General features: G+C 39.7%; 2 protein-coding genes across 4 annotated transcripts; one reads left to right on the top strand and one right to left on the bottom strand.

Moving 5' to 3' along the window:
• Positions 1-1,044: 1,044 nt before the first annotated feature.
• On the bottom strand, positions 1,045-14,031 carry LOC110962941 (zinc finger protein 879-like). 3 transcript variants are annotated; one of them, XM_022211049.2, is made up of 12 exons: positions 13,844-14,031; positions 9,340-9,514; positions 8,755-9,230; positions 6,094-6,277; positions 5,683-5,735; positions 5,142-5,307; positions 4,978-5,055; positions 4,717-4,791; positions 4,536-4,622; positions 4,022-4,099; positions 3,023-3,265; positions 1,045-2,190 (listed from the first exon to the last, which is right to left on the bottom strand). In XM_022211049.2, exons 1-12 carry the CDS (start codon positions 13,850-13,852, stop codon positions 1,406-1,408), a joined length of 2,409 nt encoding a protein of 802 aa, XP_022066741.1. In that variant the 5' UTR covers positions 13,853-14,031; the 3' UTR covers positions 1,045-1,405. The 3 variants fall into 3 exon arrangements, with proteins under 3 accessions (XP_022066741.1, XP_022066742.1, XP_051801005.1); XM_022211050.2 differs by having other exon boundaries at positions 8,905-9,230; XM_051945045.1 differs by lacking the exon at positions 13,844-14,031 and having other exon boundaries at positions 9,353-9,476.
• Positions 14,032-15,032: 1,001 nt separating this feature from the next.
• LOC110968324 (bifunctional apoptosis regulator-like) lies at positions 15,033-25,604 on the top strand. Its single transcript, XM_051945923.1, has 9 exons — positions 15,033-15,303; positions 16,572-16,872; positions 18,440-18,538; positions 19,093-19,186; positions 20,975-21,147; positions 21,499-21,643; positions 21,898-22,077; positions 22,478-22,674; positions 24,215-25,604. The coding sequence occupies exons 2-9, from the start codon at positions 16,574-16,576 to the stop codon at positions 24,405-24,407; spliced, it is 1,380 nt and encodes a 459-aa protein (XP_051801883.1). The 5' UTR covers positions 15,033-15,303; positions 16,572-16,573; the 3' UTR covers positions 24,408-25,604.
• Positions 25,605-25,798: the final 194 nt, after the last annotated feature.

Below are 25,798 nucleotides of genomic sequence, written 5' to 3'. Positions count from 1 at the left end.
TAAAAGTTCTAACATTTTCTTTAAGAACACTCACAAAAAAATCAACCAAAATTCTGTGTAATTCGCTGGATTTTGGTTGAAATAAGGTCTGACCAAAGCAGCGAGCACATGTCAGGTAATTGGAATGGGTTTTAAAGTTGAGTTTGTTTGGTTTTTCTAAATTATACTGCAAACTCTCAAAGGTCAAGTTTAAAGTCTAAACAAAATTTCTGGTAGATACTTGTAGTCAACCAAATTTTCACTGACAACTCATTCCTTTTAATTTCACTGACATAGCCGGGCCGCAACTATACAGACTAGAAGATGATGAATCCTACTGTCCTAGGAAATCCCTGATGTCGCCATTATGATTACTTTTAAAATTAAAATATCTTACCCACACTTGGGCAGAGAAACTTGCAGACCCCAGAGGATGACTTGTAGTTGCTCCAGTCTGCCACCATAATCTGGTCACTCTGTTTTGTTCAATGATTTGTTTCATGATTGTAAAAACTTGCAAAACTAAGGATGTGCCATTAGCTGAACTTTGTTTAGTGATGTGTGGCTATATAAACTAGAACAGTGAATGTGGTAAACATTAGTCCAAATATCAACATGCTATCATCATATGTTATCGTGCTGATGTTAGCATTTAGCTCAAAGGCAGTCATGTCATTGCCTCAATTGTGATTAAACATTGGAATACAACATATAGAATATAAAAGATAACATATATGTTGACTACACCCACATAAGTGTTTGTTTTGAACACGCTGAGCATTCAGATAGAAGTGGAGATACAGAATATACTGCAGTGGTTCAAGCCAATTGCAGCCAACCCACCATTTATTAACAGCAATCTGTGAGGTGACAAAATGTATGGATTTTATAGTCACAGGACTTTAGGAAAAAGTTTATGACTGGTGGAGCTTTGGAAGCAGGATGCTGATATACAGGTAAGCTACCATGATACCAACTGTCAAAAGGTTGGTTTGAAAGAGGAAATCCTAACTACGAATTAATGTAAGGATGTGTTGTCTCAAATGCAGAAAAAAACTCCAGATGTGTTTCTGAAAAATGTCTGTATTCCATCAACCATGTTTTTGAAATTACAAGGATATAGTGCATATTTTTTTTTAACATTAAGTACTGGTATTTGGCATGCATGATACAAAGGCACTCAAATTGAACAGATGGGCTACTAGAGAAGAGTAAACATGAAAACATGTGTACAAAACATGGATACAAGAAAGACAACACAGTAAGCTTCCAAATTAGTCTTGGATACCCACACTGAATCTGTAGTGTATATTTTCGACACAGTAATCTTCTCTGCTGTATGTTGGAGGAATGGAAGGAAGAAGAACAATTTACTGCAATATTTTCAAACACAGTTAACAAGAAAAACGCATCAATAGAGTAACTGTTAGATGTCCAGCCTGGCCTGCTGTTTAGGTCTACCGAGCTGTCTGGTGGGTCCGATGCGTTTTCCAGCATGTGTGCGCTGATGCTGCCGCAGACCCTGGCGATAAATGAAGCTCTTCCCACATTCTCCACACTCATAGGGTCTCTCTCCAGTGTGAAGCCTGTGGTGCACCTTCAGTTCCTCGGCTCTGGAGTAGCCTTTCCCACAGACGCTACAAATGAAAGGTCTGTCTTTAATGTGGGTCTGATAATGTGCTGTTAGGTAGGAGTTAATGCGAAAAGTCTTCCCACAGATGGAACATGCAAACGGCCTCTCCCCAGAGTGCTGCATCTCATGCAGCTTTAGGGAGGACGCTGTGTGGAAACCTCTACCGCACTGAGAGCAGAGGAATGGTTTCTCCCCGGTGTGGATGCGCTGGTGGATTTGTATGTAGCTTTCGTTGATGAATTTCTTGCCACAGTCAGGGCATGAAAAGGGCTTCTCTTTGACGTGGGTTTTCATGTGTTCTTCCAGCTTTTCTTTTTCGTTGAACTGGATGCCACATCGGCGACAGAAAAGCAGCTGTGATGCGCTTTGTTCGACTGAGTCGGATTCAGAGACTGTCTGAGTGTGACTGGTAACGTGGTGTGCTTGTAAAGCTGACTGACTCTCACAGTCTTTTCCACATTCCAGGCACCGGAGGGACGATCGAATCCTTGACTCCCCTGGCAGAGACTTCAAGTATTCCGACAGTTCTGACGCTATTGGATTTACCTCGTCGTCAAAATCCACAGCGCCCTTGCGACCTACATAGAAAAAAAAAACATACAACCCATGTTTTACTCTTTCTCCTTTTCAGGTTAGACAATATTTGCAGTGCCTAGGAGATAAATTTTGCATCACTTATGACATAACAGTAAAGGCACTGTGAAGTGAATAACAATAATTGTCTCGTTGGGATGCAATTTTCTGCTGGGACACCTAAACACTGTTGCCGACAAAGTATGCCACCCAATGGCAGCTACCTCCCTAACGGACAATGCACTACGTCACACCTCAAAACTAATCAGGAATGGTTCAAGGAACAGAGTGCTCAAGGCACTGACCCAGCCTTAACACTCTCCAGATCCCAATCCAATTGAGCAATAAAACAAGCCTCATCTACAGGAGCCCTGCTCTGCAACCCACATAGCCTGAAGGATACCAGTGTCCCAGTACCATAGGATACTCCCAGGAGTCCTGCCATCATACCACAAAAATTCAGAGTCATTTTGGTGGCAAGAGGTTTGAATGTTGCGGCTGATCGGTGTATATATAATAATAATAATAATAATAAAACATTTTCTTTGGCAGCGCCTTTCACAATATCCAAGGTCACTTTACAGAGGATAAAACTCTGCTTTTTTCTCAAACTCAAACTATATATAAAAGAGTAAAAACATGTCATCCAGAGCCAAATCAGTTCTAGGCAAAATGAAGTTCTGTGGAAACAAGAGTTGCATTGGGTTTTAGCAACATACAGAATGCATACTTAGGCTAAATCATTGCTGGCTTTTGGCAATTTGCTGGCACCAAGATACATATCTATCTATCTATCTATCTATCTATCTATCTATCTATCTATCTATCAGCTCTCACCTAAGTGCACTTTGTAGTGCGTTTTGAGATTTCCCTTCTGGTTAAAACCCCGACCACAGATGGAGCAGCAGTATGGTTTCTCTCCTGTGTGGATCAGCTCGTGCCTCTCTAGTTTGTAGGCATGAGGGAATTCTTTGCCACACACTGAACAGTGGTACTCGATCTTCTCTTTGGGCTTCTTCAGCAGCTCAGGAGGTATTTCTATTGGTACACGAACCATCTTTCTTCCAGGCCGCTTCTTGCCTGTGGAGGGAAAAGAAATGACAAAGTCAGGCTGTTGGTCTAATGCTTGCCAAATGAGCATGTAGACTTAATAAAATCCAATCACAAACCAACAGGTTCTGTGTCATTATCTGCAGTAACTCAGCCCACTTCATAAAACAGACTTAACTGACAAACTCAATCTTTGAAGATGAGAGCAATTCAGATCGGTCTTAGACCCACTCGACAGATACCCATGTTAGCAATGTCTACATAAAGAAAACTGCAAAAACACTTTAGACTTCCAGATGTAGACCATATGGAAACAAAGAAACTAAGATTTGGACAAACATATGTACTGTATTCATATTTTATTATTTTGGCCACTGATCCCACCCTTCAATTTACTTTTTACTTTATACAAATTAATGTGTCACAATCATTTCCTCCCCCGAAGACATTTCTATCAGCATGTCTCCATCTAAAAAGCTGATATTAAAATTATTATTTATTCTTATTTTTTGCTGATAGGTCAAACAGTTTGGACTGGAACCGCAGGTCTGAAACCACTGGAAAATTCCAACATCATTACTTTCACGGTGACCTGACTTGCTGTTAGTGATTATTAATGGAAAATACCGGGCGACTAAGAGTTTTCAAAGTGTTAACACAAAAACAATGGAAGGCAGTTTAAACATAGTCACTTTTTCTTTGCTTTGGTCAACAAGCGGTCATGATTTTTCCAAGCATTAGCAGCAGCTGTGCTCTGAGCTGATTATACACTCTATTTGTTCCTACCAGGTGAAGAGCCTGTGTTTCCTCCTTCTTCCTCAGCGGATGGTTTGGTATCTTTCCGTCTTCTATAAGGTCGCTTTGCTGTACAATGAACAAAAAACAACTTTACTTGGAGGCTTATGTGTGGAGTCAAACATTTTAGCAACCACAAATTAGTTCTGCTCATCATTGGTGCTGATGTTTGTGTCTGTATTGTTCATAATATGGTAGAACAGAAGTAAGATACTAAAACCTATTTTTTTATGTGGTCTTCCACATAATGAACAAGCATATTCAAAGATCTTGCCTTTGCTGGTGATCCGTACAAAGTGTGATGGCAACCACAAAAACTTGTCTCATGCACTTTTTTCCCTAATGAACGCTCATTGTTGATCTTTTTTTTAACTCATCCACTAGCAAAAACACACCTAAATGAATCTCTTTCTTGCTTAGAAAATATGCAATGAACCAGGGTCAATGAGCAGGATTGGAATCAGCTAAATGAAACAATACTCAGCCTAATGTTTTGTTTTCTTACCAGCAACACGCCGGACACTTTTTGGGCTTAATTCTTCTGGTTCCATAACGGTGCGTAAATTTCTCTTTCTTCGGGTCCGCCTTGACACTTTAAGATAAAAAAGGCAAATTATCATGAAACAGCATCCTGCAAAATGCTCATTCCAGATGCATAAAAATGCATTAAACCGATCGACACTCACTTCCTGGATTAGTGTCCAAGTCTTCCTCAGACAACAGTGGAGTTTGAGAAATCTTTCTTCGTCCTCTTCTCTTTGCTTTTAAAAGTAGAAAGAAATGTAATGTGTTACATAGATGCTTAAAATCAGAATAAAATGAAACAGTTCAAACAGCTCTCATTACGTTTCTTCTGAATCCTCCACGTGTACTACTTCAATCAATACTGTGAATGTACTGTGCATCGCAATGAATTGGAAAATTCCTCGAAGCGTCCAGTCACCCACCAGCATTTGCAGGAGCATCTTTCTCCGAGTTGTCCGGAGATACCACTGGAATCTTCTTCTTTCTTCTCAGTCTCCTTTCTGCCATCACAGGCAAAAAGACAACCTCAATATGCAATCATAATGGTTCTTCAACACTTCACATTTTTCTCTTCACTTGTCTTTACCACAATACAAGGGCGAGGCAGGTGTCATCTTTACTGCTTTCTCTTTTTCCTCCCCTTCCTCCCTTTCTTCATCTTCCCCTATAGACACAACTTCCATGATGAGCGTTGGGCTACTGCTGCCCCTCTGGTTTGGCCCTTGCAGCTGAGACTCAGACAGGATGACACCCTGCGATCGAAATTATTAACAACCATCAGAAACACAGCTTCAACAGAGACAGGAATTAAGCCTGTCAACGGAGTAGAAAAATAAATGCCTTTTATAATTGTAGCTATAGGATGTAATCCAAACTATTCAGTGGCAGTAAGGTGCTGTTTTTCTTTATCTGTGTGCGGTAGGGGGCAGAACACAGTATCACTGTGCTGCCGTTAGACCTGAAGGCAAGAGTGATTTAGTAATCATGTCTACTTATCCATCCTGAATGCAGACTGAGGAGTCTCTCTGGTGACTCAGGTCTGGCTCACCACTGTAATGTGAATCCTTTGTATTTGTTTCTTTATATCACTAAATAAAATAGCTAAATTATACCTTAAAACAGGTTACCTTGCTAGGTTGAGGACCCTCTGTGCAATCAGAGCCTTGGTCAGGACTGTCTCCTGTAAAAATCAAGATAGCTGGCTTAGGTTCAAAATGTACTTTACCTTCTTTATTCAGTCTAGATGAAGACGAACGTCAGTGTAATGATAAAGTAAATTCATAATATATTAGTGCTGTAAGCTGTGACACCACAGAATTTTTCCGAAAATCAAGAAGTTATTGTTTTGAAAATATTGTACATGTATTTAGTTGCAAATTCCCAGAGCACATCTTGTATTTTTACTGCTACCTCGAATATTTGTACAAATAAACTGCACAATTCACATGAGAAAAGAAAAAGGACCCCTCAGAAAACAAACGTGTCCTGTTTGTGTAAGCTGCGGGTATGTAATAAAAGTGCTCTTCTGAATTACTCACTGGCATCCCATTCAACCACTTCTCCATCAGAGTTGATTAAACCTCCAATTTCTTCATCCTGTTCCTCTTCTCCGCCCTCCTCCCCTGCCCGCAGTCTGACGGTCAGGTGGAGTGTTTGGTCATTTAAGTTTGCAGATGCTACTTTGAGTCCGTGTGGTATCTGGTGCTTACGGTCAGGTGAATCCTAAACAGAAAAAACAAAGAGCCGAGAAGCATTTTATGTATCTTTGCTGTGTCTTAACCCACAAAGCAAACGGCACAAGAAGAAGTGAAATAAAAACTGAAAATATCAGTTATATATACACGACTGTTCAAGAGTATGGGGTCACTCAGACAATTTCATGTTTTTCATGAAAACTCACACTTTTATCCATGTGCTAACATAACTGCACAAGGGTTTTCTAATCATCAATAAGCTTTTCAACACCATTAGCATTTAGCATGTAGCATTAGAACACAGGAGTGATGGTTGCTGGAAATGTTCCTCTGTACCCCTATGGAGATATTCCATTAAAAATCATCTGTTTCCAGTTTACCACATTAACAACGTCTAGACTGGATTTCTAATTCATTTAATGTTATCTCCATTGCAAAAAATGCTCTTCTTTAAAAAATTAAGGACATTTCTAAGTGATCCCAAACTTTTGAACGGTAGTGTATATATTTTAAAATATAAATATTTTCATAATTTTATCTTCCATCTGACACTTTTCCAGTGATTGAGTGTTGCAGGATTCACCCAACACTTTCGACTGCACCATCAAAACCTTGTAAATTTATCATTTCAGCCTTATTAATGGCACCTCTTCATCAGGGGGTACACATTTCTAAAAATTTCATCCTCAGAATAACGGATTCTAAAACAGCAAAAAACAAGGTACAAACAAAATATCCTTATGCTATTCTCATTGGCGTTCACTGAGCCAAGCGAGGTCACACACATTCAATCGGTGCATGTCATCACTGATGTGATTTAAAATTCCACGTCACTGCATGATCATCAGCAGGACCTGTGTTACATCTATCTTCGTGACCACTAGTTGAGAGCAAACATCACATTCTGTGTCAGTCAGCAGTCTGGATGATCCATCCTTCATGTCAAGGACCATCACTGGTAACAAGATGAGCGTCTGTGGCTACCACTTGGAGAAGAAACAGCAGTTTGAACAGTCTTCGAGACCGTGCACCAGACACATGCTTGCTGTTTTCTTCAGCACTTCATAGGGTTGTGTACTGTGAACACATCCTCCAGGACCAGACTGCACCTCGTTGATTATGGACAGGTTTTTTTGGCCGTAATAATGCAAATGTCACTCTCCACCAGCCTTACTCATGAGATTTGGCTCAATACAACGCCGTCCTTCTTCTCACAAAGAAATTCAAGCTGACGGATGGCCTTTTTGACACAGTGGTGGAGATTCATGGCTCTCTGCAGATGGTGCTTAACAAGCTTGCAGAACATGACTTCCAGGCAGCGGTCCACATGCGGCAGGAGCACTGGGAGCTGTTGATCATTGCACAAGGAGACTTTTTCAAATGGTTATGACAGCTACACTGAAATCAGGTACAATTTTTGCTTTTTAGACACACAGTCAAGAATCTTTATGAACGCACCAAGAAGTCTCACTGTGGAACTTCTAGTACCGCAGTCAAAAATTAGCAAAAAAAGAAAACACTTTATCAAAGTCAGTAGGGGCAAAAAGAGGATCACTTTGTTATTCATAGAATTATAGCTGCCAATGATGTTGCATCAGAGCAGCGCTGTACAGTGACATAAATAAAGAATGCTCTCTGTGGAGCTACATAATTTTAAGTGGTCTATGACAAATATGAGGTAAGTCAAGGTAATGTGACAGTCATGAAGATATTGTAGCCTATAGTAAGTGCTGTTACACTGTTGGATGCAGCAAAGGGTAAGCTATCTGAGGTAAAGTATGTTTCTAGCAACTATTTCTGCACATGGCACATACAACAGGGCTGTAAATTAAGTTGCTATTATGGACAAAATAACCTGTTTATGGGAAAACTGGTGAATGCCACAAATTCTTTAAAATCACATTTACAAACCATTTTCAATAGTGTCTCAAAACAATATTCAGGTTTCCATGTGAATACTCAAACAGGCTTAGGTTGCTCTAATTACTTCCCTGTTCATACTGGACAAAAAAAAGATGTCTTATTAAAGCACTTACAAATTAAATCCACCTGTGCAAAAATGCAATGCCTGACAAAATTCCCTCTTTTTTTTGTTACTATTCCTCTGATGGAGCTAAACAGACAAACACTATGCAAAACAAAAATGGAGTTCTACATTAAACTGTATTAACTTAGTAAGATATCCCTTTGTTGTCTAATTCAAACTGCTGAAGAACAGAAAAACTTTTTCCACTCACACTGAAAACACAGCAGGACAGGATCTCTTAATTGCCACTATGAACAAAAGGGATAATTACAGCAAGAAAATCTGCTTCTGTGTTGATATGGTCAGCTCACTATTGTTTTGACACAGACCAGTGTGACACTACTAAAATGAATTCACAAACAACCGACGAACAAAACAATCCACAACTGGAAAAGTACGAAAGCTATCATGAGAAAGATTTTTTTCTTTGTGAAGTTCATAACATTACATAATTAATTACAAAATATATATCAACATACGGTTTGGTAAGGTGGTGATCTTTTGGTCTGATTTAATTCTGCTTCTGTGTGCAAAGATGTGCTCTCATCTTGGGCAGAGTATTCCTCCCTTGCATTGCTGCTCTGATGAGATTTAATGTTCGTTTTGTGACTGGGGGTCAGGTCACGTACTGGACAGGAGAAGGGTTTCTCTCTTGTGTTATTGCACTGATGCGCAGTCATATTTCCCAGCGTCTTGCCACGTACACAGGAAATCTTAGGTTTTTCGTCAGAGCCCGTGAGCATGTGTCCCTGCCGCCCTTCTCTGGCAGTAGAGCTCTGACCGTAGGGAGTGGGGCCACCATCAGACTCCTCTGAGCATTTCTCCACAGGATACACTGTCTGGTGTCTCTTCGCTGCATATGAAACAGAGCGCTCTTTCTCACATGCTTTGAGGTGGGGAAGACAAATGTCTGCAGAGGAGTCTTCTTTTTCTCCCTCTGAGCTGAAGCACTCATCTGTGTTTAATATGAACAGGCAAAACAAAAGAGTGAAAAATCACAAACATGCAACTCTGTGTAAATCATCTAGTAAACGTAATGCTGATATTTAAGATTTTCCACTCACGATTTTCACTCACAGTCCAGCCTTCCTCTTCCTCTTTGATGATTACTCGAATCTCTGGCGTCTCACAGTTATAGTCGGGGCTTGCTGGTGCTTTTTTTGGCTCCTGGTGCGGTGAAGTCTGGTTGCCATAGTTTTCATTTAGACTCAGTGACAGCGGATCTTGGAGCTCAGGGTCCTATTAAAACACAGATGATCAAGGCTGAAAGAAACCTTAAAGATGTGTGGCCACATGTTGGCAACAAAGACGGGAAAAACCTTCAACAACAGTACAAGTTCGATGGCAGAAACAATTCTGAAAACATGTCCTCTAAATCAGGGGTGTCAAACATACAGCCCATGGGCCAAAACCGGCCCACCAGACGGACCAATCCGGCCCATGGTTTTGCAAAATGTAAAAATTACAGAGAAGATATGAAGTGCAAATTATGCATTTGTAAAACTGCATATTTTACATAATTTCAAGACCTTCAAGAACAAGTTGTTTTTGATCATTAAATGTTTAATTTCTCTGTAGATAAATTCTGATCTGTAAGTTGTTATGTGTAAATGATAACCTGAGGCATAATATTGTTGAAATTTTACTTATTTTTCTTAAAAAAAATCAGTTTGTTCATGATGTTTTATAGAAAGACAGCTCCTCAAATGTGAATATTTTCAGAAGTGACTTTTTGCACTAAAACAAAGGAAACATTATGAGTCGTTGTTATTTATAGGTTAATATGTTCTGACTTTACTGGTCCGGCCCACTGGAGATGAAATTGGGCTGAATAATGAAAATAAGTTTGACACCTCTGCTCTATATTCAAGGAATATTACTGAGTGAAGCCCTAGTAACTTAATACACTGACATCCTTGACGTGAGCTTGCAAGGTAAATGGAGAATAAATGAACAGCGGGTGCTGAGACACGTTGCTTTACTCATCTTATCGAGGTAATTTGTGAAAAACTGGGTGTATAATTATCTCCAGTGTTTGCTTGACTGTATTTGTATTTGATGGCCTTCGTAAGTTTTTTTTCTCAATAAAATTTGCTGAATATGTACAGTGTGCAGAGGTTTAATGTGCACATTTACAGCCATTTTGGCACCTGTTTATAATGAGAGACAAAGTGAAGCTTAAAAATGCCTTATACCTCCTGCTTGCTGTTACAACTAAGCCTAAACAGTTTTTAGCCCCTTAGCTGTTCACATTTCAGGTATGTAACAAAATAATGCCATGATGCTAGTTGTTTTTTATTTAGCACATTTACTACTCTTCATTTGGAACCTGAAGCATCATCAAGCCTTTTTCGTGGGAGACATTTTTGACTTGTTACGGCAGAAAAAGCACAAGTGAAATAAGTTCTGCTAACAGTAGCTCAGTTCCATTAAAAGTCCCTGTAAGTCATGACAATGAGCTACACAGCACCACAGCAGGACCCCTATACAAGCTCACTTAAACAGAAATCCGTCATTATTATTCAACATCTCTGATTTTCCTGCTATGTCAAAAGATCTCCTGTGAAAAAATCTTTTAAACTCTGTGCTGGTATGAGCATTCATTTGCAAATCTTAATAAAAGGTCTGGGTTAGGTAATCCATCGCAATTAGTATCAAATCAGTTTTTATGATATGAATGATAGTTATTGTATGATAATAATGTAATGGAAAAATTCTAACTTGTATTACCTGTTCTACGAGAGGTTAAAGATAGAATTTAGAGCTATATTCCCATGTCAGAACAAAGAGAAACTATCCAGAACAGACAGAACTCACCTAAACAACATAAATGGTTGTATTTATACAGCGCTTTTATCCAAAGCGCTTTACATGATACATCACATTCACACATTCACACACTGATGGTGGAAGCTGCCATGCAAGGCGCTAACCACGACCCACCAGGAGCAATTAGGGGTTCGGTGTCTTGCTCAGGGACACCTTGACATGAGCACGACGGGCCGAGGATCAAACCGGCAACTTTCCAGTTACAAGACGGCCACTCTACCCACTGATCCATACCGCCGCATCAACATAATACAAGAGTGTAAATACTGCCATTCCTCTTATTCAGGGAGCTCTTCTACCATAACCTGGTGTTGTGTGAGATTCTGTGCATTGCCTGAATAAAGGGACGCTGACTTCAAGATGTCTCTTCTGTGAGTTTGATTTTTTTTTCACCCACACAATCACAGACTAACCAAAAAAGTCTGCAAGTTGATTCTCTGCAGCTGCTACATTGAGAGATGTCCTAGAACACAGTGTAATTCAGCAGCACAACAAACTACAGTCAGAATCGCAGTGAGTTAAATCAGCACATCTCTGGTAAATGTTACTAAGATGTACCAAATAAAGAGGGAACTGTCGTAGCAATGCACTAAAGATGCAAAAACACAAGTAAAGGCTTTTGACACAATTAGGGTTAGCTCTTCAAAATGACTAGAATCCATTTCACAAATATGTAATTACATTTGAGAGTAGAACTTAAACAATTACTTGTTTCATAAAATTGGCACATCTGTCAAAATATGCTGCCTTTTGCTTTTTTATGTTATTGTAATTTAAAAAGTAGGCTATTTGAAGACAGAAGCACCCTAGGGTTTCAGGCATTGTAACTGATGATAATCCTTAAAACCAAGTCAGAACAACATTTGTTATTTGTATAATAATGTTCTGTATCTCATTATTCAGATTCAGAACTTCTCTTACTCACCTGAGTAATGAACTATACAGCATATTCAAACAATGCACAAAACTTTACTTTTGCTGATATCCATTATGCAAATATTTTCCCACTCATTTTGGCTGACTGCTGATACCAATGTGTGAATTATATGTTCCATCTAATTGCAGAGAACATCAAGCCTCTCCTGCACAAGGTTACTCCTGGTTAATAACAGACTGTTGAGGGATGACTACTCACAGCAGTAAGCACGATTGCTGAGCCTGAAGTGTCTGCTGTTTGACTGAAATGTATGCATTTTCTGTCATGTCTGACTGTTTGAAAAAATATCTAATACAGCTGAATAAATTCCATTTGTTCCTCTTCTCGTATCTAATTATTTCGGAGCAGGTATTTTTTGCTTTGCTGCGGGCTAAAACCTCTGTGGGGGCGGTCAAAATTTCCTCTATGCAGGACAAACCCTGCGTTGTGGTATTAACATATTAATATGACTACTCTGTTCGACATGACCTACTTGGAGATGTAGACATAAAAAAACAATGCTTTACAAATGTACACACTCACAAAGCAAAGTGAGAAAATATTCAGCTTGAAAAACATCCATCCATCTTATCTATACACCGCTTAATCCTCATTAGGGTCATGGGGGGCTGGACTCTATCCCAGCTGACTTAGGGTGAAGGCTGGGGATACCCTAGACAGGTAACAGTCTATCACAGGGCTACACATAGAGACAAACAATTACACTCACATTCACACCCATGCACAATTTAGGATTACTAATTAACCTGAGTATGTTTTTGGACTGTGGGAGGAAGCTGGAGTACCCAGAGAAAACCCACGCATGCACAGGGAGAACATGCAAACTCCAAGCAGAAACAGGAAACTGAGGATCTTCTCGCTGCAAGGTAAAAGTGCTAAGCATCAAGCCACTGTGCAGCCCTGCTTGTAAAACATGTCATTTATTTTCTGTAACATTTTCAAAAAAAAAAAGTAAACTTTTAGCCTGACAGGCATTATTTCCTAATCAATGCTAATTTTAAAGCCTTTATCAGCCGATACTGTTAATGATGCTGATATTAACGTGCATCTTTAGTATTTTCTATGCAGTCAGTTTTAAGTATTACAGTGACACTGTCTTTGTACAGCTTACTTAAATATTAGTTAGAATATGGTCATTTAGTCCTGAGGCTGGACCTAGTCTTTTACATTCGAGTTCTTTTTCACTATAGTGAGTAATATTTAAGGTTTATACAGACTACTTGTCATAAGGTAACATTTGTCATGTGCTGTCATCGGGGTTTATTATGAATTTGAAGCTATCCATTTCTGTACACAAACGATTGAGATTTAATACTAGCGGTACTAATCTCTAATGTAGGGAAGCATAAACGTTACAGTATGTTTACATACACTTTTCTATTTTGTTCAGTTAGTTTACATTTTACGTGACACCACCAGCAATCTGTCTGATATTTTCTTCACTCATACACAGAAGAAGTACCACTTTATGCGAGTCAGTCAGGCCACTAAATTAACCATTAAGTTGTATGTACGTTAATGGATGCAGCGCTGGTTAGTTTAATAACAGTCGCCACTTGCTAACTAGCTAGTTTTCGAGTTATTATGAGAGTATTGGTTTTGATGTTTGAGCATAAGGAGTTTAATACTTTAAATATGTCACGGCAGTCAACCCACACCTATCGAGGCTTTTCTGATTTGCCTGCAGGTTAACGAGCTGCATCCACCTAGCTGGTTAACTGTAACAGTTAAGCTACATCCACAATCCCATCAAACGACAGCCAGCTGTGCAGCCTCAACAGCAGCGACGTCGTCTACGTTACCTCAAACATACTGCGAGGTGTCTGTCGGGTTTGAAGGATGTCATAAGAAAACTAGGATGAGCGGTAAACGTGGGTAAGTTGTGGCGTTATTCCGGATGAGAGCAGCTGTCATGAACTAACCCTACAGTCCAGGCTAGCTAACGGTGTTGCGCCACCACTTCTTCTTCTTTTTTTTTAAACAGCCGTCCTTTTTTTTTCTTCTTCTTCGACGTTTTATGGTATTTGTAGTCATTACCGCCGCATTACTACCACCTTCTGGTTGTAGTTTTCCTCAATGTAGAATTATAATTGTAATTCTGAATATGTATAATGAAAATCTGAATATATGGAATGAAACTTGGGGCAATCAAATTACCGTTATATATATTCAGACTTTCCATATATTCAGACAAGGCAATGCACCCTGTCATGTCCAAGACAATTCAAAGTGCTTTACATAAAACATTAAGAACATTACAGTGAGGTGCAGATAGCTAAAAGATACTGTGTAGATTTCTTGCAGAGGCACATTAGAAAATAAATGCTTTTAATTTGGATTTAAGAGTGTCTACATTCGGTGAAAGTTTAATCTCCACGGGGAGTTTGTTACAGTTGTTTGCAGCATAACAGCTAAATGCTGCTTCTCCGTGTTTAGTCCAAACTCTGGCCTGGACTAGCTGACCTGAGTCCTTGGATCTAAGAGCCCTGCTAGGTTTGTATTTTCTGAACAGATCACAGATGTATTCTGGGCCTAAACCGTTCTGGGATTTGTAAAAGATATTTACATATAATAAAAAACAAATATTGACAAGTAAATTTGATGTATTTTTGCAATAGTGGGTTTTTACAGGGTTAGACTTCACCCCAGAGGGAAGTTATTCTTTTGTAGTTAAATGCATTCTATTACATTATACTACATTATATTGTATTTGCTCATTTTTTTCTGTGTTTGGGTTTGGTTAAGTTTAAAAGCAACATAAACTGACTTGAGTAAATGTACTTTGTTAATCTGTAGTCACTGTGCAATGTGGTCCCTCAGTATGTGTGTTCAGGTGGAGATTCAGGAGCAGCCAGGTCTCTGAGTCTACGTGTAACTTAATAGGTAACTGTTTGATTGTTATCGTGGTGATTAATAAGGAGTCGAACATCAGACACGATCACAGCTGGACTTTGAACTGAGACAGCTTTGAAAAACCGTACGGCTGAACTCATAAGTTCCAGAAATTCTGGCATCAGCTGTTCCTCTTCCTCACCTTGGACAGGTGAGACCAGAGCGCGACCAGTGACGACGTCATCTGACGTCTGTGTGCGTGAGGGGGTTCCACTCTAGTCCACAAGAGTCATGGCTACAGCTACTCAGAAACAAACATTTGTGTGCTGCGTGGACGCTGTCATTTAACAGAGGCTCGTTAACCGGAGAGTCATGTCACCGTCCAGCTGGTCCGCTGTCGGAGGACGATTCTGAGTCGAGCAGGAACCGGGTCAGTTTACTGAACGACGCTGATAAGCAGTTACGTTATTAAGGTAGCAACGGTAACTACTAGCTAACGTTAAGTTCCCGCTGGCAGGCTAACTATCAAAACAGTCCTAAAGCAAGGAAGAGCTCGTTTTGGTGTCAGTAACGCCAGTATACTGTTCCTGCTGCATCACGGAAGAGCAGTAAATGTTGTTGTTGCTGTCTGAGCTTGGAGCTAACGACTAGCTAGCCGGTTACAGAGTAAAGCTAACGAACAGATCAGCATGTGACCGTTGCTATCAAAGTATTCAAGATATCACTCTCTAAACTATTTTTTTTTTTTTTTCTGTGTCAGGTTTTGGATATGGGCAGCCCACGATTTTTTTTTTTTTTTTTTTTTAGCAACTTGTGCTACAAATGCTATCATGACACGCCTCCTCTTTACTTGAACTAAATTAAAAATGAATGTGACTTGGTGCTGAGTTTAGATGTCTGCCTGCTAATTACTTTATAAATAACACTTCAAATGGCTTAGTTACATCCCGTGTCAGTTAATGCAACTCAGTGTTAAAGAAGCTTTAGCTGTACTTCCTTGAGCATGGTTCATTTACAGTATGTTTTTATTCTGGTCATTTTAAAGTGCTTGCAGTGTAAATCGAGATTAATGCAGTAATTAGTTCAATTATTTACTAGGGAATGTCAGTCATACATCACCCTTAAGTTGTCAGATCCATCACAGGAAACATTAAATCTGCATTAATTTTTTAAAACATTATCTTTGCGTACTAAAGTAGTGCAAGCTTTTCAAATCAAATAGAAATGGCAACCACTTCGTTTCTCCTTTCTACCAGTGTAAGAATCGTATGCTTTTTTTATAAACTGGGTTTGGAATGACACATGGAAATTTACCCTTTTTGACATGTTCTAGATTAAGCTCATAGCTTAACAATCAAAAACGGAGCATTTGCAGCCCCAACTGCAATACCAATCAATGAGAAAGCATAATGTGGCCTGATGTTACACAAGCCAGGAAAGTTTCGAAAGTTTGCTGATGCTATCATAGTGCAAAGAAATGTATGGCAGCAGATACATTCCTATAAAAAAGTCTTTAACACGACAGTATGGCTTGAAAGATTGAGTAGTTGTAAAGTAAGAAGCTTGACAAAAGCTTCATACAGGTATGGTGCTCAAATTATTCGTCTCTATGAAGGTTTGGCATATTTTGCTTATGCTTTTAAATTATATCACTTGTGGCCTTTGGTCCTAATGAGCCCTGCTTCTCTTCCATTTCAGACATGGATATGCTACAACATATGGAGTGGGATTCAGTAGATGACGACCTGGGAGAATTAATGGATGAGCCCCCCTACTTATCTGAATCTCCTCAGTCACAGTCGACAGCGAGTAGCATTTCAGAACATGAATTTTCGTGTCACTGTTGCTATGACATCTTGGTCAACCCCACCACTTTAACGTGTGGCCATAACTTCTGCCGCCACTGTCTGGCTCTGTGGTGGGAGTCCTCACACAAGAACGAATGTCCAGAGTGCCGGGAGAAGTGGGAAGGCTTTCCTAAAATCAACATACTGCTGAGGTATGCTTCTCACATCCATGCAATATCAGGGGTTGAATGTTTGATTTCCTGGCAACTGCATTAACTTTTTCAACAGAGATCCACTGACAACCTCTACGTTGGGTATCATTTGAAACCTTGGGATTCTAGTGACGTATGTTTTTGTGATACCTGTATGCTGGTACAGAACAGGACCTTAGTTTGTGGGAATTTAAAACAGTTTTTCTCTCTTTACATGTAACAAGGGTTTTCTATTGTTGGATGTTGCCACAATTTGCTGCTCTAGAACTTGAGGTGAACCAAGTATATCTTCAAGTATATCTTTGACTCCTCCACTTACAGTAGATCTTTTAATACAGTGCTAACTGCATGATAAAATTCTAAAAGCTGAATCAACACTCTTTGTTTGCTGATCGTCACACAACTCAGCTGCGTTCCTTGGCAGAGTAATAAATAAAGTGTTTGGAATATCTTTGTACACATTTACTGACATCATTCTCTTATTACACAGTCAGTTCATAGTCCACACATTGTTTTAGTATGAAAATAAACATCTTTGACTATTTTCCCTTGCCTGGAAAATTTGCATTTACCAAAGGGGGGAAATTTCTCAAAATTTGCAAAGTTTGATTAACCTCTTAAAACTTACTGGGCCTTCTGAAAGTTCTTCTGCTGCTTTTTAAATGACATCAGCCCAATCTGACTCATCATTTAAAGCAGAAAGCTTCACAGTTCAAATCATGTAAACCTGATTTTAGGATAACAATCCGACAGCTCTCTTTGTCATGTATGTACACAGCAAAATATTAGTATAATGCTTTTTTGTCATCTATAGGGCCATGTATTTGTCACCATTCACTGCATGTTTTTGTCCATCCATGAAAATAACCCCAAGCTCTTGGCTGTTTTTCAGCAAGAAGGGGGATGGATGTCATGGCTGAACAGTTATCTGATTTCAAATTAGAATATTAATTTGAAATTAGTGATGATTGTAATAACGATTAGTAAATTGCATGGCTCTAATTTGAATCCTCATTATACAGTGTGTCTGACCCAGAGTTTAAACTGTTGTGTCCATGGTTTTCCAAGTCCGTGCCTTTCTCCTTGTGTGACAGTCACAGTAGTGATGGTATCTGGTATGTAGTCATGCTCCAAGACATGTTAGACATCTGTTACAAGGCAAGCTTTGAATAAAAGTTTGACTTAAAAAGAATCGTATCACATTATCTGTCAGAAAAGTTGCATTAGTTATTTTTCTCTCGTCTTGGTGAATGTTAAGGAGTAAACAGAACAATGAATGCCTACAGGATGTACCACACAGAGACTTGTTCCTCACAGTTTATGAAGTGTGAAGGAGAAATGTTACCAGAATCCAAAATCAAACTTATCTGACTGTGACTGTGGAAGGACAATTTCACTCTATGTGCTCTTAGAGAAGTTGGCACGAAACAGCTTGAGCTACCACAAGTCAGCTGATGCCAGAGGAAAAACCGAGGAACATAACTACACCTTCACCACGTTATTTTTTATGTTGTTGTTGTGCCTTTACTTTCGTTTTATGTGTTCACAAGATCCCTTTTTTTTGTAGGGATGCAACTGACAAGCTTTTCAGTGAGGTGGTACAGCGGAGGAGAGCAGAAATCCAGGCCAACCCCAAAATCTCCCGAAGCTTGCTGGCCTTCCAGAGGTACTTTAATTTGTGATACAAGTTGTTTTGGTGTAGAACTCTGACAGACTGTGCCAGCTTAGTGAACACTGAAAAAATAGTACTTCACAAATGTAACACTGACAGACACACATTGGACAATTTAAGCAAAAAATGTAAACAAATTTGATGCACCAGAACCAAAGATATCATCTTTTATTATCCTACATTTCTTCCTCATCCAATCCTGGCACCTTTATTGAACCATTGTCAATTCAACATGACAGCCAACATGTCAGAGATTCAGGTGTGTTTTACTAGTAGTCGTAGAAGCTAGTGAGTCCTCTGGCCTCTAATTAAGAGGAAGCGGCTCCACACGCTTGCTACGCTCCAAACCAACAGATTCTTTTCATCACTCGAGGCAGACTTTTGATGCATAAACTTACTGGAATTCCTCACTGACAATGAAGATCTTGTCTTTGCTAATTTGCCTCATGCTGGAACTATGTTTAGTTGTATTTGATCTCTTTGTATCGGGGCAAATGTGGCTGCTTTCACATAAATCTCATCTTTATCGTAATCCTTCCTCTTCTCAGATATGGTGACAACTTGGGTCGATCTCGGACAAACCAGCACAAAGGAGCAGGCTTCTTCTTCTCTGGAGTCTTAAGTGCGCTCACATGTGTGGCTGTAAGTACACAACAGCAGTAAATAAGAACTCCTGCAGTAAAAGAACCTCAAATAACAACTGATGGTTCAGTATCAAGCTGCCTTCCTGACCTGCCTTTTGGTTGTCAGCGATTTTCCTATTGCCTTCTGCATACTCATTTACCTCATGACCTCTGTAAATGTGCCCTAGAAGAAAAGCACTTTTAACCTGAATCATTATAAGGTGATCCCTTTATGTGTGTTGTCCTGTTGTCCTACTCAAATCCTAAAGAGATTTTAACAATCATATGTAACATCTAAAGGTGTAAAGTAGTGACTGAAGGGGTCAGTTGTTCATATGATGTAAGCAGACCATGTTTATTTTTTTCCCATGTGGCACTAGGGAGCAACAGTACTGTGTATCTTGCCACGTAGCAGCAGATTTAAGTCTGTTTGTGTGTGCTGCTGGGGGCATGTAAATAGAGTACAGCAGGGTTCTGTTTGTGACCTGAGTTCATGAATGGATATCATTATTGAGTAGATCCACTTTTAAGCGGCTTAGCCTTGGTCTGTGTGCAAAGCATCAGTTTATTTTGGATGCTTTTGGGTTTGCATTTTCCTTGGCTCATGCAGTTTGCATGGAAAAACAACAGTGCTTACAAACTGAGATGGATCTAGTTTTAATATTAGTGCATGAGGTAAACTTAAAGCCACAGAGAGGCTGCATAGACAGGCAAATAACCGACACACTCGCCAGTAGGTTGCTTAATTTTGTCTGGTGAAATAGCAAGAGTCCAAAACTTTTGCTTCTGCTTTGATTGGTTTTAATGGAAGATTAATAGCTCACCAGTAATCATGTTGTTAATTGCGGTCACAAAACTATTTGTTGTCCACTGTCCAGCAACAGCTGTCACCACTCAAAGCTGACACCTACTGGACTAATAAATGCCCTGCATATGCTTCACTTCAGATATGCCTTCTACAGTTAGTAATAGGTAAATGATAATTTATCAAAAGCAGTCATCATGAGGGGAGAAACATTGAACATAAAGCCCAGAATCAAATTACACAGACACTAAGTTTGATTTGATTAGCATTTATATTAAAAACAGTTAATGTGACGTCACATGCTCAGCTGACTCTTGCAAGTCTGAGTCCTGCTGTCTGCACTCTTAGTTTCACACATCTCTTGCCATGGATTTTCAGAGCTCCAAAGATGGTTTAGTTTTCCTGTTTACAGCTTAGTTGTTTCACCAGAAAACACACTTACTCCCTGTAGGTGAATAAAACAACTCAAACACATTGTACACATTATTCACCATGGTTTAGTTACTGTTTTTGAACTTTTGTGCCATCATGGTGTGAGATGGACACTTGCTGAGCCTGACATGACAACTAGCTGTGCACAGGGTAAGATGTCCTGCATGGCAGTCATACTTAGAAATCCATCTCTGCATTGACCTTGTCACATTATCAAAGAGAGATTTTGCTTAACTTGTTAGAAAGGAGGACACATTAACATGCAGTAACTGTGATGGAAATGGAGAGAAAGGTGGTGTACCTGCACATCTAATGCACATGGGGACATCTAGTGATGATGAATGTTTATTACAATACACAGTTACCAGCTGTAGTTTAAACACCAGCTGTAAAATGCAACCGTGTGACTAGTTTGGACCACTGTGGTCTATTCAAACCTGTTAGTCTCCTACTTACCACAACAGCAGATTGTGAACTAAATGTTTTCTTTCTTTGCATCCAAATGCAAATGTGGCATAACGCAAATAGCATACTGTACTGTTTGTTGATGTTGTTATTGTATATTTCCAGGTGATGGTGCTGGTGTATCACTGGAGCTATGGTGTGGTTGAACAACATGACCTGTTGATCAGTAAACCTGTAGCTCGCTGGACACCGGAGGAGGTTGTGTCCTGGCTGGAACAGTTGGGGCCCTGGGCCCAGCTATACAGAGAACCCTTCCAGCAGGAGAACGTCAATGGAAGGTAGAGAAAATATTTTTACAATTGTACAATTTCATTTAGCAGACGCTTTTATCCAAAGCGACGTACATCTGAAAGTAGATACGATAAATGCAAGGATCTAGTCAGAAGAAAACAAGCTGGACAAGTGCCATAAAAAAGGTTCAAGTGTGTAGTATTGAACTTTTGCTTCTGTCCTGATACAATGACATGCAGACATTTCATCTCAGAAAGTTAAAATCATGCTACATGTTTATCTGAGTGATCTTAGCAGTTGGACGACTGTATGTAGTACTTGTACATTTCTCTTTCACCACTTTGTGGCTTATCTTATATATTTCTAGATATGGTGTTAATTTACTTTTCTTGCTTCAGGCTCCTGTTGATGCTGGGGGATGAGGAGTTGTTGAAAGCTCCTTACAGCATAGAAAACCAAGCTCACAGACGAGCTGTTCTGGCTGAACTGGACAGAGTTAAAGCCCTGGGGGTCAAACCTCCACAGAACCTCTGGGAATACAAAGTAAGCAACCTGCTTAAACAGGATTTTTAAAAAAAAATGCCTTGGTTGATTTACTTCATTTGCAGGCGTTCAGTACTTTAGATGCTCCTATTGTGTTACTTAATGTTGTACCATTTTCTTTTAGTGTTCTTTCATTTACAAAAAAGTATTCCCCAGCTGCAGTTTTAAGAACTAAGTTTCTAGTTTGATTGTTTGTCATATTTGTTATATTCACAATGAAATGACTGCCTACTGTTTGTGTCACTCTCTGCCAGGCGGCTAACGCTGGGAAGTCTCTGTTCCTGCTGTACGCACTGAAGCGCTCCCCACGTCTCACAATCCTTTATTTGTATTTATTTGATTACTCTGAGACTTTCCTGCCCTTCCTGCACACCTGCTGTCCAGCCATCGCACACATTGACCAGGAAGTGGAGAGCAGATTCCTTGAGACACAGGTGACACTTCACAAAAAGTTAACTTGCAGCTATCGTTAAATTCAGCGTAGTTGGTCAAACATAAAACAGCTCGCATATTTATTTGCACATGATGATTTGATTGCTGTTAAAATACTAGATTAAGGTAGTACTGTGAGCATTAAGATGGCTCAATATTGTAAAGTATCATACCAAAATAATACAAGAAGAGAATTCATTGTGAAAGCTGTTGAAATCAGTTTGCTTCATTTTCAAACGAGACCACATCAAAACCACATCTGTTGAGGTTGCAGATTTTTTTTCTACAATGGTGGATTTGCCTCCAAAGTATAACTTTCATATTTCTGTATTTCATTGTGATCTGTTTTAATGCTTTAAAAGAGCTTGTCTTTTGTTTTTGTCATGCTCCTGTGTTTGTTAGGTGAACCCCAGCTGGCGTCAGTGGGCAGAGTTCCTCGTAAAATACTGCCTGCTTCCATACCAGCTGATTGCAGAGTTTGCTTGGGACTGGTTGGCTGTCCACTACTGGACATCCCGCTTCATTATTGTTAATGCTATGCTGCTGTCTGTGCTGGAAGGCTGCGCCCTGTGGAGGCTTTGGACAAGAGCCAGGATCAGGTACACTCGGTGGGAGGGCTGGATGCTTTCGTCCTATTCTTTTTTTTTATTTAACTTTTATTTATACGGGTAATCTCATTGAGACACGAGGTCTCATTCTCATGAGACACTTGTTCTCAAATAACACAACAAAACGGCAAAAAACACTAAGGAACCTGTACTAGACAATATAACACTAAGATATAGACAGGTTCATGACTAAACTCAAACATAGACATCAAAATGGATGTGCAAAGCGCGAAGTAAAAACACTACGACTAAGAACAAGTCCTACAAGATGTTGCCATAGTATTGGAAACGTTTGAAGTCCTCCAGGGGAATCAAATTGGGCAGCTTCAGACTCTGCTGTAGTGAGTTCCACGCAGAGAGAAAAACCTATTTTGCTGAGCTCTGTGCAGTCTGAGGGAACAGTGAAAGTAATGATGTCCTGGGAACGTAGACTATGGCTCAACTGTTTACGTGGCCTGTAGGAGGATAAATATGTGGGCGGCAGACCAAGGATGGATTTGTAAGTGAAATGATGCCAGTGGAGAAGTCTGTGTGTGGACAGTGATGACCAGTTAACCAGGGAGTACAAAGTGCAGTGGCGTGTGAGATTCATCAAGGGGCATCAACAAGCTGTCTCCTGGCATGTAAAGAAAAACAGGATTTGAAACTCAATTTTACTTTGGGTTTTAAGACAGAGGCTTTCAGCAATTGTGATGCTCAGTTATTTGTAAGATGCCACTAACTCAACAGGGGTGCCTTCTGTGGTTATAATACCAGAGAGAACTTCTGGCACCTTTTTTTTTATTTTTTATTTTTTACCAAAAAACAATGCAACTTTTGTTTTGTCAGCATTGAACGCTAGTCTAAGGTGTAACAGATGTGACTGAATGATGTCAAATGCTGACTGAAGATGTTCAAATACAAGGACAGCAGTGTTCACGCAACAGTAAATGATTGTATCATCAGCATAAAGATGAACAGATGCGTTTATGTTTTGACCCACATTGTTGACATTAATAGTAAAGAGAGTGGGTCTTAATACAGAACCTTGTGGAACACCTTTTGTGACATCAAGAAAGCTGGAGGAGCGACCACTGAGCTGCACACATTTCTTACGATTGGTGAAAATCATCCAACAGCTTGGTCTGATAGGAAACTCCGACAAAATATCGTGGTTACACAGACACTCAACTTCACGTGTTAACTTTGCCATTAACAACAGTATACCATTAGTCATAATTCTCACTGTAACTTCGGAGGCACTCAAATGCTGGCAAACTGTCAGTTAGAAAACAATTAAATATAGTAGCTAAATGTCAGTAAGATTTCAATGCATTCACTCTCAAGTGCTAAAGTCCCTCTACGGCCATTAAAACCCATCTCTTTGTATCAAAGTTACATTTTTAGAATTATAATAATATTTAATTGCCTGTTTATTCAAAATCACTTGCAGTACTTTTGCTAACATGCAGCCTATTGTATGTTTTAAGAATGCCACGTTTGCTGTGTTGCGTTCTGTCTGTAACTGTTTTTGTAAACTGCCTTTCTGTAGGACTCTGCCGCATAAGATGTGGAACCACTTGTGGAAGATGCTCTCTCAGGGATTCGCCTTCGCCCTCCTGTGGCCTTTTGTCCCGCAGTTTGTGTGCAACTGTCTCTTCTACTGGGCTCTCTACTTCAGCCCCATCATTAATATAGACCTGGTGGTGCAGCAGCTGATGCATCCTGAAACGCAGGCGCTCTAACGGACTGCATGTGCCTGGTTGCTGCTGTACAGTTCACAGCAAAAAATCAAAATAATCAGGAGTCCAGTTGCTGAAGAGAACTGTTCATTTTCAGCCGTAAACTCATGTGAGACTGTCTTTGTTTGCTGCCGGACAGTAAGTTTTCACGCTTCCTGTCTAGCCGTGTGGAACAAGAGAGGCACCGAGCTACCGAAGGAGAAACGAAACCATCGAGGTGAGCGGCAGTAAAATACCTGGGATGTTACTGAGATGAACTGATGACAGTAGTGATCTCTCTGCGTCCCCAGTGCATTCACAAACCACAATGCCTAAACGATTCTGGGGGCAGTTATGCAAATGATAAGTTTTGTTTAAACACTGGTGTTGGTAAAGATCTGCCTCATAAAGAATTCCTCGTAGCTTTGTAGCACTGATATAACTGTAGCCTGCTGCCCCGTGAAAGGTGAGTTCTTTATGCATCTGCAGGCTTAGCTCCTCAAGGTGGAGCAAAACAAGCATGGAAGCATTTGTTTGACTTCTGTTATCAAATATCTTTTTTGGCATGTAACCCACAATTAGGGTAAATGAACAACTGCTGCCTCAGAAGTATAAGTTTGAATGAAGCAGTTGTATGATAGTATATAAAGCTTCATAATTCTGATGCACTCTTGGCTTCTTCAGTGTGGCTCTGGCTGTGACTGTGATCTCAGTGCTATAGAGCTGTTTGGAAATTCACTGTGAGGTTTGAAAACATGATTGAGACAAGTCAAATGTTGGGGTTTGTAGCTCTGTGTTCTGTTGGACCCTCAGGCTTCAGCTGTTCAAAGGGGGAACAAAGAGGCTGTGTGTTGGATCAAATGTGTATCACTGAAGTTTGTTCCAGAGGGTTCCAGCATTTGCTATGATGAGATATGTGGCACTTAGATTTGAATTGCGTCTTATGTTCTTAAATTTTGTTGCTATTCTAATACAGGTCTTTTCGCATTTTAATAAGGAGCTGTTTTTTACCTGCTTGTACTGCTGACAGTTATTGTGTTGCACATTTTTTTATTGCCCAGATACGTTCTGTTCGCAGTATAATTTTCCATTTTATGGGTGAACCAAGCTAATTAAAGACTAGATTTGTTTTTACATTCTTCATTTGCACTTAACAATTCTACACTGTGATTTCGTTCTTCCATGTTCTCTAATAAAGAAAAATAAAGATTTTTAAATAAGGTTTTACTGTTGCTTGTTTTGTTTTTTGTTTTTTTTTCCATGGGGCAAGAAATAACTGGAAAGCTAAATTAGAACAAATAAAATTACATTTGAAATGTTATAATCTGAATTTAAGAAATAGTAATGTTGGACAAGAAACTATGGCGGTCCGTTTGACTCCAGGGGGTAAAATTCACATGTAACAACAACAGGAC

This window comes from Acanthochromis polyacanthus, chromosome 3 (genome assembly GCF_021347895.1).
Source record: "Acanthochromis polyacanthus isolate Apoly-LR-REF ecotype Palm Island chromosome 3, KAUST_Apoly_ChrSc, whole genome shotgun sequence".
Classification (NCBI taxonomy): domain Eukaryota; kingdom Metazoa; phylum Chordata; class Actinopteri; family Pomacentridae; genus Acanthochromis; species Acanthochromis polyacanthus.
Note: the sequence above shows the minus strand (reverse complement) of the source record. Positions and strands in the feature narration are given on the sequence as shown.